At 38.2% G+C, this 12925-nt stretch overlaps 1 protein-coding gene across 1 annotated transcript in view; it reads left to right on the top strand.

Moving 5' to 3' along the window:
- Positions 1-10085: 10085 nt before the first annotated feature.
- Tlk (Tousled-like kinase) overlaps positions 10086-12925 on the top strand; it is a 49576-nt gene continuing 46736 nt past the window's right edge. The window contains exon 1 of the mRNA XM_070209670.1: positions 10086-10642. Coding sequence (XP_070065771.1) covers positions 10118-10642 — 525 coding nt within the window. The 5' untranslated portion in view covers positions 10086-10117. The remainder of the gene's footprint in view (positions 10643-12925) is intronic.

Raw genomic sequence — 12925 nt, 5'->3', positions numbered from 1 at the left:
GCAGCAGCAGCAGCAGCAGCTGTGGTTGCAACAACACCAATAGCAGCGGCAACAAAGGATGACTTGTGCTTGCACAACAAGAAGAAGCATGTGCTTTATATTTTATACACTTCAGGTTACAGCTAACTGGGGGCATCATGACTTTCATATAAGCAATGCGACTAAATCCACACAGTCATATACTAACAGCTAACTAAGGCATTTAAATGAGGCGAAGCAACTAAACAGTGCTTATAATTCGCAACATGTTAAGGCTGCCCTTAAGTTAGAATCGTACGCAATAGAACATGCTTATAATTCGCAACTGGTTAAGGTTCAAGTGAAAACTTGTAGAATATGCCACATAAGAAGTTGGCAGTTGATGAAATAATAATTTCATAAAATCACATACATATTTCTCTAAGTGGAAACTTTAGAATATATAAATCCAAAGCTATGAGAAATCTTGATTCTTGCTTAAAAGTAAATTTAAATAAAACAAAAAATTAACTTTCTAGAAGAAACCGTGTCCACATAAATTAGGTATGCAATTGAACTAATTGAAGCTAAAGTTAAAATTTTTGTATTTCATTTCATTTGCTTTTAAAATTCTATTTTCGCTATTTCTTAGAGAATAAGATTTTGGTCTACGTTTTTTTCAACTAGAAGTTTCATACTAGAACTCGACTATACTAGTAGATACATATTTCATAGACAGACTCTCGGAAGGTTCCAGTGAGAACGCGCTTTTTGTGAGGATGCGAAGTAAAGTTCAGTTTTTTCTTCTTTTTTTTTTTTTGTTTAATTTCAATTATATGACTTACATATGTACATATATTGTCAAGAATTGAGCGCCATTTATGAATATGGGACTTTTTTTTCATAATAAATTGGCTAATAAAACCAAATCGACAAAAACGAAAATAGTGTGTTTTCCAACACTGTCTTTGCAAGTTTACAGTTAAAAACTAGTCTTGGATCGGACTGGCTTGCAAGGAAGTTAAGTAAAGAGCGGACATTAATATCGGTACATTTTGTTCGAGCCAACTTCATAACACTTTGCAGGCAAATCTGAGTAAGCCAAGATTAAATTATTTATAACATGGCTAGATTTTCTATCAAATTATAAATCAATTATGAAGAATTTGTTTAAGACATAAAACTATGTTCTGGCATCGGTAAATTCGGGATTCCGAAAAGGTTCTGTACTACCTCATTGTATTTAAAATCAAGTATTACAAATTCTAGGACTAGGAATCAGAATTGATTTGATTTCTATAGCTGAGCTGCTCAGTTTAATCTGTAAGCCAAGATTTAATTGATTTCTCAACATTATTTCACACATGGTATTTTTTTGGTATTTTTTTTTTTTAAAGAAATTTACGCATGTATATACTTATATTGTATATAGGCTTTTGCAATAGCATTGCGTAAGTAACGGTACTTTCGTATTGTATCCGAAAATTTGGATTAGCTTTTAGCTTTGAATCTCATAATAGAATGCATGCGATTTGTTATTTGCAAATGTGTGCCTCGAATAGTTTTGGCCTGCGCTTGTTGCAACACGCAATAGTTGCCACATTCATTTGCCTGCCTGTGCCTGCTTGTATCCATGTACCTATGTATGTGTGTATGTGTGTATCCGGTTTAGGGTGTATAACGGGAGACAGTGGGGTTGTCTATATAGTTGGGTACAAGTTCTAACCACGATGACGCCGCGACGCGTTGTACGATTGAGTTGCGACCTGGCTGCAACACGCTATGGATAGATGGTGTATTGGTAACGTTTTGTATGTTGTGTGCTAAGGGGGTGTGGAGAGGGAGGCTTACGGGTGGCATATGTTGCTGGCTGGTTGGCTTGGACCTACAACGTAAAATAAAAAATCTGCGCGTCGACGTCTACGCATTGGGAACTTTCAGCTAAGTTGGCAAAAGCGCTGTCGACGCTGACGCTGACGCTGACGTCGCTGCCGCAGCTGCTGCTGTTTCTGGTGCTGGTGCTGCTGCTGCTGCGTGCACTTGTGTATGTGTGTACGCGTTTAAATTGAAAATGCGGCTAGGCGAGAGAGACACCCTGCCTAACCCATCCCACCCCCTCCCCTCCCCCCACACCGTCCCGTATATCATGAAGCTGCCACGCAGCCTGGTGTTTCTGTAGCCTGCCCACGCCCAGTCCAGTTGCTGTTGCTGTTGCTGTTGTTGGCGTTTGCCGTTTTCTTTGCTGCCCGCTGCGTTTGCTGACTTCGACGTCGTCGTTGCTGAATGCAAAGCGACGTCAGGCAGTCGCAGCCGCAGCAACAGCAACATCAGCAGCAGCAGCAGCAGCAGCAGCAGCAGCAGCTGAGCCAGAGGCAGCAACAGCATCATTCAGTTTCAGTCGCAATTCAAACGCCATCAAAATCAAAACGGTAACGAAAAAACAATTTTTTTTTCGTTGTTTTTAAGTTTGTTATTCGCGTTAATTCTGCTCACAACTTGTTGTTGTTGTTGTGTGTTTGTGTGAATGCATTTTTTTTTTTTTTAATTTAAATTTGTGTATTGTGCCGTTACAGAGAGTAAGCACAATAGAAACGCCGCAGAGTGCGAGAGCAGAACGAGAGAGAGAGAGAGATTGCACACGCAAGACGACAGTGCAGTGTATGTGTGGGTGCTTGCTCTGTGTGTGTGTGTGTTTGTGTGTGTCTCCTTTTGTGCATTGCATTTTGTTTAAGCTTTAAACAATTTTATTTGATGAAGTAAAAACACCGTTGTGTGAGTGCCGAGCGACAGCGAGAGCAAAGTGCGGCGAGAGCAAATGATGAGGTGCGGAAAGAGCACACTAAACGCTCTGTCGAGTAACAGCCGCAGCCCAAAGAGCGAGCGAGAGCAACTGCAAAAACTCAACCGAACAACTGAACAACTGAACAAAACAAAGCAAAAAGCAATGAGCAAAAAAATATTGCCACACTGTGACGTCGTTACGGCAAGCAAGGGATACAAGGTGTAGAATGATTTGGTGGGAGGGAAGTGGTGTGTTTCTGCAGGAGTGTGCGAGTGTGAGTGCGAGTGCGAGTGTGAGTGTGAGTGTGAGTGTGGGCAGTGGGGATGTATGAAACCCACCAACTCGAACTGGAAATAACATTTGTGCAGAACAAGAGAACAAAATGGATGCGCAAAAATGTGGGCCAAATTTTTGTTTGATGCTTTTGAAACCCAATTGCAAAAAAGCTGCTGCTGCTGCTGTTGTTGTTGTTGTTGTTGTTGTTGGTGTTTCAGTTTATTAAATGTGTGTGTGTGTGTGTGTGTCTAGTGTGTGCTGGTCTAACATACATGCTTACCTATATATACATGCCTGCACGAACAAAGCAAATATTTTGGGATTTAATTAACAAACTCAAACATTTTTAGTACATTTAAGTTAAATATCAAAGAGTCTCCTCTCTAAATAGGGAGGAAGCATATCTCGATTTTGTGTACCCTGGGTATCTTATAGTTCGACACTCCCCATTAGAACACTTTAAGCTCTAATAAAATCTGTTTAATTCTTTAGAAAATAAAAAAGAAGAGTTTTTAGAACTTGTTGGAAAGATGTTCCTGTGTATTTAGTTATGCCCATTATCACATTTTCAAGGGTATTCAAAAGCTGTCATTAAATGCGATTATGTATTTTTTTTATTTTAACAAGCTTCGCTTTTAAGCAGACGTCACTTTTGGGGTCTTTTATTTTTTTGCTGCCTCTTTTCTGATTATCTATGTTTTTGTTTCATTTTTTTTTATATATATTCGTTTTTCCTATATAGTATATATATATATATATAGTATGCTATGTGTTACTATATACTCGCCGGCGCCAAACAACAAAAAAAAAGCCCCAAAAGTATCTGCACAGTTTTGTGCGTGTGTGTGTGTGTGTGTGTATCTGACGAGTGTATCGTCGCTTTTGTGCCACAAATCACGTATTTGTTTGTTTCTTGCATAAAACCGTAGCAGAGATAACGGTTTTGCGCCTGTTGTTTTTTATAGCTAGGCGAGAATATTGAGCTACCGCCGCCGAGCCCGGAGCATCGATGAGTGTGTGTATCTAATGGATACATACATAAGATACATATAAATTGATACGGAGCTCCGCCAATTGACATCACCAAATACTTGCCGACACAGTGCATTGGCATTGTCAAGCGCTCTGTTGATCTAACTCGTTAAGTTGTTTCTGCCTGTTGCGACTGCTGCTGAAAGCTATCACGATTCGCAGTACAGTGTTCACTGACTATGTGAATCACCTACAATGACTAAATGGTAGAAGGAATTGTAAATGTAAATGATCATGATGATCTCGAGCTTTGCGCATTTTACAACACTAGTGTTATCTTTAAAATCACATTTAAAGTTGCATGCTATGAAAATAAAGCTCACTTGCATATAGCAAAGCTTTAAAGCTTCTTAAAATAATATTATTAAGCTGAACACTAAAAGCTTGTTGCTACGCTAGATTAATCGGTTAAATGTTTGATGAGCCTTTGTGTTCCATTAGATTATTTTCATACCCTTTAAATGTTGCCTGCCAGAGTCCACTCTAGCTGCGCTTCACTGTACGACGGGTATCTCTACCCATCAAACTATCTTAACTACCTACGTAGATGTCAGCATCAGCGACAGCCTCACTGCAGATACTTTTCTTTCTTATTAGAAATAATACGAGGCTTAACAGATACACACACACACACACACACACACACACAGACACACACAGACTCACACAGGCATACAAATGCAAAGAGGTACATGGGTGGGCTGTTGGCTGGCTGAGAATTACGCGAGGGGTGCAGCAGGGGCAGGTGGCACTGGGCGGACAACAACTACAACAAGAAGCTGCTAGCTGCTGCCTTCTGCCTGTCGCACATTTGCACTCACGACGAGTCACAAAATGAGCGAAAAATTATCAAAGAGCCGTTGTATGCACGGGGATGGCACATGGGTGTTGGGTGTTTCGAAGAGGGGAAAGTGGAGTGTGGGGTAACTGTTTGTCCCCTCGCAGCTCGCCCCACTCTTTTGCCCCGTCGGCCCTTCCTTTAGTGAAGGTTCAGTTCAGGCTCTCGGCTTGGTCGACCAGTCCTACCCAATGTTTGTCGCTTTGGTTGGCCCCGCTGGCCCCTTCGCCCCCCTCGTACTTACCTTCATACACACAACCTCCCGCTCACAAAACTCGCAAACACACACACAGAGACACACACACACAGACAGACACGCATACTTACATATATATTATCTCAGATATAAACCGATTGGCGTGTGTATACATAATTTTTTCGCTCTGCGTTTGTTTTTTTTTTTTTTTTCTCCACTGGGTTATTGAAGCTAGAATGTTATGCGAAGCACAGTGTAAGCAGAGCAAGAGAAAGACGGCGAGAGAAATAGAGGGCGGGGAGTAGGGACAGAAGTACAGAGACAGACGTGCACGACATTCTACAAAAGTCATGTATAATAACCGTGTTGAAGCTCGGAGCTCACAAATGATATCTAAATATAGAGAAGTATCGCAGGCGCAAAAATTGGTGACCGTAATGCGAACAAAGATCTGTCGATAGTTATCGATATTGTGCATCAATTGCTGTTAACAATCAAAAGTGTGACCGTAGAGCACAAATTAAATATTGCTCAGACACTACAAATCTATCGCTTGCTTTATACGATTATCCAAGGCAGCTCTTAAAGGCATTGCTGCATTTCCCGTAAGCTTTGAGTGATTGCTGTTATCGATAGATCACAGATATCGATCAATAGATCGCTGATGTCGATCGATAGATCACTGATGTCGTACATTAATTGCCGCAGTATGCGATAATTGATGCCAGCTTCAGCTTTTAAGATTGGCTGCATACTTAATAGGATAGAAAAGTCACTGTGACTATCGAATTATCGATAAGCTATCGATAAAGGCCATTGATTGAGCCTTACTGCAGAAATCCAATTTATTGAATTGTGGATCACATTGCATTATCTCAAGTCATTTTTATTACCGATTAACTATCTTTTCTTGGGCTCTATATCGTTTCGCAAGACGACTTTGAAAACCTTTGCAGCAAGTTAGCCAGATTCAAGATATGCCCACGACGCCTCTGAAGCCTGCTTAAGCTATTTGTACTCTCTTTGTCGATGGCATGTGTTATGCTGCACAAAAGTGGTAGCAACTAGATGAGGCGTTGCTTTTTCTTAGCATTTTTCTTTTTGCCAATTTCGATGCTTACGTCGACATCGCAATCGACTGCCTGGCTGTTACTGTTCTTCTTCTTCTTCTTCATCATCATCATCATCTGCTTGTGCTTGTGCTTCTGCGACTTCCACGGTGGCAAATATGACTTCAACCGGTTCAAAAAAGAAGCATTTACTTTGGCCTGGTCTGGTCTGGCCTGCCTGCCTGCCTGCCTGCCTGACTCTCCTCTTGTTTGTATATGTTTAGATACAGATACATTATGTACAAAAGGCGAGCATGCCAAGTGCCTTTGTAGTTGTTGTTGTTGTTGTTGCGGCTACAGATACGGCAACGTTGACGACAACGGCTTCACATGCCAACAAATATACATATGCATATATATATATGTATATATATGTATATGTATATGTATAAGGCTATTGGGGGTCCGTCTGTACGTCTGCCTCGGAGTGTATGTAGCCTAGCTACAAATTTTCGCAGCTCCTCTTGGCTACAGTTTAACAATTCAATATATGTACATAGACCTATCAAACATTTATACGTAAATATGCTATATATGTACATGCATACATATCATATGTGCATGTACTTGTACTATATATTCTCTATATTATCGCGGGTTCATTTGCACTCTCATCATCATCATCATCATCATCATCATCGTTCGACACTAGGCACAAAAAAGAGCGGAACGCAACAGCTGCACACCGAAGCATGAATACCCTTGCCGATGCTTGTGAAGTTATTTCAGTTCTCATCGATTGTTCATAGCAGTTGAATAATGAGTTATGCTAGGTGCATTGTGAAGCTTCTAGATACTTTAAAAGCTCGCTTCCATGACAAAATTATAATAACTACAAAAGATCAAAAGAAATGGTTTTAATTAGGAATTGTTTATCCCATTCATTTACAATTGTTGTATCTCTTAAGTTCTTGAATCTTTGTTTCAAGTATTCGCAAATCGGATTCACTCAGCTCTTATCATCTCTAAGATCCCAAAGTTGACGCTAATCAAATTATCTGATACATCAGGGTACATAGATAGATTACTTAAGTAATTGTTGCCGTTTAGTAAACCCTCTATTTACTAATAATTAACGTAATAAGTGGGCCCATTCATTAGTTAAGTCATTGATTTGCATTTACATATTGCTGTTTTTTTTATTTTATATATTTTTAATCACTTAATTAGACCCTCTCGATAGGCTTGTTACTTTGCACTTCTGTCGGCAAGGCGCAGGTTAAAAGTCGTTTTTTAATGCTGATAATACAAAGTGAAATTGTCTGTTGACAATACAAAGTACGACATATGCTCATATAGAAGCATGTTCAGCTAGATAATACTATTATTGTTTCATTAGTATTATTCATTACTTGTTTTACTTGGCAATAGCTTTCATTGGCGTCAGTCAAAATTGTATTAGCGCGGACTTAGGCCAGATATTAGAGGATCTCTTTGAGCTTATCTTATGAAACTTGCTGAACATATATGTACATAGCTAAGGAGAGTGCTTGCAAGAGTGCAACTGTCCTCTACAGAAAAGAGTGTTTTTTTCCAAGCTCGACACGTTTCTTTTTCTTCAGGTAACAATTTCAATTGTTTCACTAATTGTTCATTTGTTGAACTTGAACTCTTTTTTTATTCCTTCATTTATGTGAATGTATCAAATTTCAGATGAGTAAATAGCTTTATTAATGTACCCCCATACAGTTAGCACGAAATACAATCGAGCATTTACAGATGATTCTGGAACGTTTACCTGAGCTGTGTTAGGGTTGATTGTCTCATGATTGAGTCAAAGGCAAAGCTGATCACGTAATGATTCAGCAAATATGCGACTTCAATGGAGCAAAATCGCTTTAAAGCTGACCCCAAGATTTTGTACTGTGAAATTGTTGCATTGTCTTGTTTATTTAAATATATATCTAATTCACATGCATTGTGCATTTTAATGCAATATATTGTGCATTATGCATTCCCAACTACTTTCAATTAAATACATACATGCATGTATGTATGTATACGAGGCTGGAGAAACCCTTTCTATATTATTTTCATTGAAAATGTTGTTAGCTGTAAATTTGACTAAAAATTCTCAATCACGCCCACAGTGCGTTTGGCTGGGTAATTTCTGGTTGCAATTTGCGCTTCACTTATTTCCGCTTTCTCAACGACAATAAGAACAGTTAGACTATTTTTGTTATTGCGTTGTTATTGTTGTACCTCTGTTCTCTCTTCCTCTTTATCTTGCGTGTGTGTGTGTGTGTGTGCACATACAGGGTCAACTCGAGACAATGACAATGTGGTGTATAACAGCAGCAATATCAGAAACAAATCCAAAATCAAACGCAATAGCAAATGCATATGCAAAGGCAAAAGCAAACACAAAGGCAAAGGCAAAGTCAGAGGCAACAAAGGGAAGGCAGAATAGCAACATTAAACATACACCGGCAACAACAACGCGTGTCTTTGCGCCCTATGTGCTCTCTCTCGCGCCGCCTCTCTCTCGCTCTCTCTCTCTCTCTCTCCGTCTCTCTCCGTCTCGCTGTCCTACTCTCTTGCACGCTGTGTGCGTGTGTGCATGCATGTTGTTGGCTGTTAACGGCGTCGCTGCCAGCTGCTGTTGCTGCTGCCGCTGGCGCGCAGCCATTGTCGACGTCGTCGTCGCCTCGTCATCAACATTTGCGAGGCGACACATTTGTCGTCGGTTGCTTTCAGTCAAAATAAGAAACACAATAACAACAACTCGCGATTTTTGTTACTGTCAATTTAATTTATATAAGTATATGCACGTATATGCCACATAGGTGTATGTATGTATATGTATATGTAAATAAATTCATTTGTTTATTGTTTTTTTTTTTTTATATATATTTTTTTCCAATAACATTTTATTTGCTGTGTGCCTAAGCAATGTTTTTTTTGTCGTTATTTTTTTCTGTGCATGTGTGAGTGTAGAAACAAAAACAACAAAAGCAATTTAAGGGCGCTTCACCACAGCCCAAACGGCACATACACACGCATTGTGTGTGTGTGCGTGTGTGTTGTGTAGCTGCTCGCGTGTGTGTGTGTGTGTGTCTGTGTGATTGTGTGCGAGAGATCAACAAATTATAACAGAGCCCATCAGCTGCAGCTGCTCAGCGTCGCAGTGGCAGTCGCAGTCGCGGTCAGCGTCGCGGTTAACGTCGTCGTTGTCGTCGCCGTCGCCGTCGCCGTCGTCGCCGTCGTCGTCGTGGTTCGGTCATTGATATAAAATTTTTACCTTGAGCTCATTTCAAGTCTTAGCAAACCAAGCTTAAAAGCATAAAAATCTTGTACTCATTGCATAAAAAGAATTAAACAAAAAAAAAAAATAAAAATAAAAAAAAGAACTCTAAACAAAAAAAAAAAAAAAAACGCTTGCAATTAATATAACAACAACAGCAGCAACAACAAAAAGTGCGTGCAATACAAATATTGCGAAAGAAAAAAAAAAAAAAATTGCAACGCCAGAAAATAACAACAAAGCGCAAGCGAGAGCGAATCTGTGTGCAAAGAGACAAGAACAAAAAGTTATTTGTGTATTTATTGTTGGCCGCAATGTAAATGCGTTAACATGCGTGCGCTTGTGTGTGTTTCATAATCTTCGAAACAAAAGCATTTACAAATAAAAATACAACAAGAAGAAGAAGAAAAAGAATAAATAAAATAATATGAATTTTTTTCTGTGCAGTGTTTTATTATAGTTTCATAACAAACAAGAAAATTGTTCGCCAAGGCGTTTAACAAAAATAAAGTTTACACCTACTTAAGTACATACATAGATACATCAATACATACATACAACATATACATATATATAAATATATATATATATATATATATGTGTATATATAGCGCTCACAAATACATACGCATGTACCTACAAATACAGACGCCTATGTATGTATATATAATATACATGTGCAATGCAAAATTGGCAATTGCAAGCGCAAAGCTATCAACATTACCAGCATCAGCAATCACTTCATCATCAGCAACAACCGCAACTCCAACACCAACACCATCACCTGCAACAACAGCAACAGCAGCAGCAACTACAACAGCAACAGCAACAGCAACAACAATCACAGCAACAGCAACAGCAACAGCAGCAGCAACAACAAGCATTCGCAATTATCGCGCAACAGCAACAACAGCAGCCGCAGCAAACGTTGCAATTGCAGCAGCAACAACATATAAGCAGCAACAGCAACAGTTGCAACAACTACAGCAACTATAGCACCTACAATAATAATAACAACAACAACAATAACAACAACAACAACAATAATAACAACAACAACAACAACAACAACAATTGTTACAGCTACAACAACAACAGCAATCATCAGCAGCTGCAACACAACAACAGCAGCAGCAACAACAACAACAACAACAACAACAACAATCTTGATGATGACATTTATTATTTGTTTTACAAAGATTTTTATGTAAGTTTTTTTGTGCACAAAACTACCAAAATTTATCGATTATTAACAGCAACAAATCACAAACAAATACATAATCATGGGCATACATTAATTGTCTTTTTTATGAGAATGTAAACCTCATTCTAGCTGCATTTGAGCCACCCTCATGGCACCTTTAAGCCACCTTTAAGACACCTTTGCTGCATTTCTTAAAACACCTTTAAACTAATTGTATTGCTTCGCTTTGGGTCGACTCAAGCTGCGAATAGATTGCGCTTGATTTCACCTGTTCACATACTTTTGCAGCTCACATTTCTACAAATTTGCGAAATAACATTTATTTACATTTAACAATATATTGAGTTTAGTTCAAGTTTGCTCAAATTCCAAAAACAATCTTGTCCTGAACCTTCCAATAAATAGGGTTCAGTTAAGGTTCTGCGCACGTTTGGTTCTTGGTCAAACTAATCCAGCTCTGGGTTTTTTAATTAAATTTGATAGATTTAATAGAAATTAAACCTATTTAAAGCACTTGCTAAAAATCGATTCAGCCTATAAATATGTTCCAAAGTTTCCTAAAGCATACTTTGGAGATTATTTCAAATTCTCACTATTATTATTTTTCTATAAGCATTAAAAAACTAGAGTATGCAGCAACAACGAGTAGACTTTGGCAAGAACAACGACAGCAACAACAACAGCAACAACAACAACAACAACAACAACAACAACAACAACAACAACGATTTCCCGATACACGTCAAGCAGCTGCTTCGGTTTTCGATGCGATTTTGTTGCTGAGGAAAAATTCACACACACAAACACAGCAACACACACACATACACACACACACACACATACACCAATACACGCCTCGGCCATACAGTAAATGCCGACTAATGAGACCAATGAACTTTAGCAATATCAGGCGATACTTTGTGAGAGATTAAAGTTTGGAATTTTTGTTGTTTTTATCTATTGTATAGATATTTTTAGAATAGTTGCATAGATAAGGGCACAAACAAATAATAACAGCTCGATATGCTCTTGATCATGCCATACATATATATATATATATATATATATATATATATATATATATATAAATTCAGTTTGATTCAATTCATAGTTTGGATTGCCCGGCCGTATAATCGCATAATACAAATTGCGACGCGTTATCATAGAAATTGTTGCTTATCACTGAATGTGTTTGTATATATATATATATATATATGTATATATATTTCTATATAATGCTTATATACACACTTTTTATGGCCCTTTGAGACGCATGTTTGCATTTAACAGTTGTTTATTTTTACCTACATTTCAAATCTCTATTGCATTGTTTAAATTTTTCATAAATTGAATTTCAGACGAAAATTTCTTTTTAAAATTGCGACAATTGACAAAACAAATAGAAATAAAAAGTATTAGTATTACAAATTATTTTGAAAATAGAAGTTTTCGCAAAATCAGAATCCAGTGTTGCATAATGCCAGAATGATTCAAGCTATAAAATGCTAGTTGTAATTTTAAAGTCTTTTATTTAATTTGTTATATTTTCTATATATATTTAAATCGTTTTCATATAATTATATATGTATATCTTATATATATATAGCTTTCATATTTCTTGGATACGTGTTTTTTTGTTGAGGACATTTGATTTTCCGTCAAAAGCAACGAAGTCTCTCAACAAGTCTGTATTGGCTCGTTTTCAATATGCTGTAGTTTTCGATGCTTAAACAGCTGCCTTTTTTTTTTATTTTTTGCTGTTTGCCATTGAAACATTTTCGAATTGTGCGTCATAGCGATGAGTTACTTTACACATGACAAATTTTAAGGGACCTATAACATTCACTGTAGATACACAGCTCTCTCTGTGTGCCTGTGTGTATGTGTGTGTGTGTGTGTGTATTTGAGGCGAGGCAGTTTTTTTTTTGTATATGCGTCAGCGGCTGGTTTCCAGTTCGATCCTGCCTGCCCTCTTCGCCCCTCCGCGCGCTACGTCGGGCCAATCAGGCGCAGCGGAAGGACCCCATGCAACGCATTGCAACCTCCTGTCAAAGCCAGGAATCCACGTTTTGCTTAGTCACGTTGCGTTTCGCAACTGCAACTAACTCGCTTATTACTGCAGATGACAGCAAAAACTGCAATTGACAGCTAAACCTGTCTACTTCTATCTGTATCTATATATATATATATATATATATATGTATATATATATGTGTCTATCATTTAAATAGTAGCTATGTCTGTATCTATATCTATCTATCTAGATGAATATCAATATGCAGCTTC

The sequence above is a fragment of the Drosophila virilis genome, chromosome X, assembly GCF_030788295.1.
Source record: "Drosophila virilis strain 15010-1051.87 chromosome X, Dvir_AGI_RSII-ME, whole genome shotgun sequence".
Lineage (NCBI taxonomy): Eukaryota > Metazoa > Arthropoda > Insecta > Diptera > Drosophilidae > Drosophila > Drosophila virilis.
The sequence above is the reverse complement of the archived record's forward strand: the minus strand, read 5'-3'. Positions and strand labels throughout refer to the sequence as shown.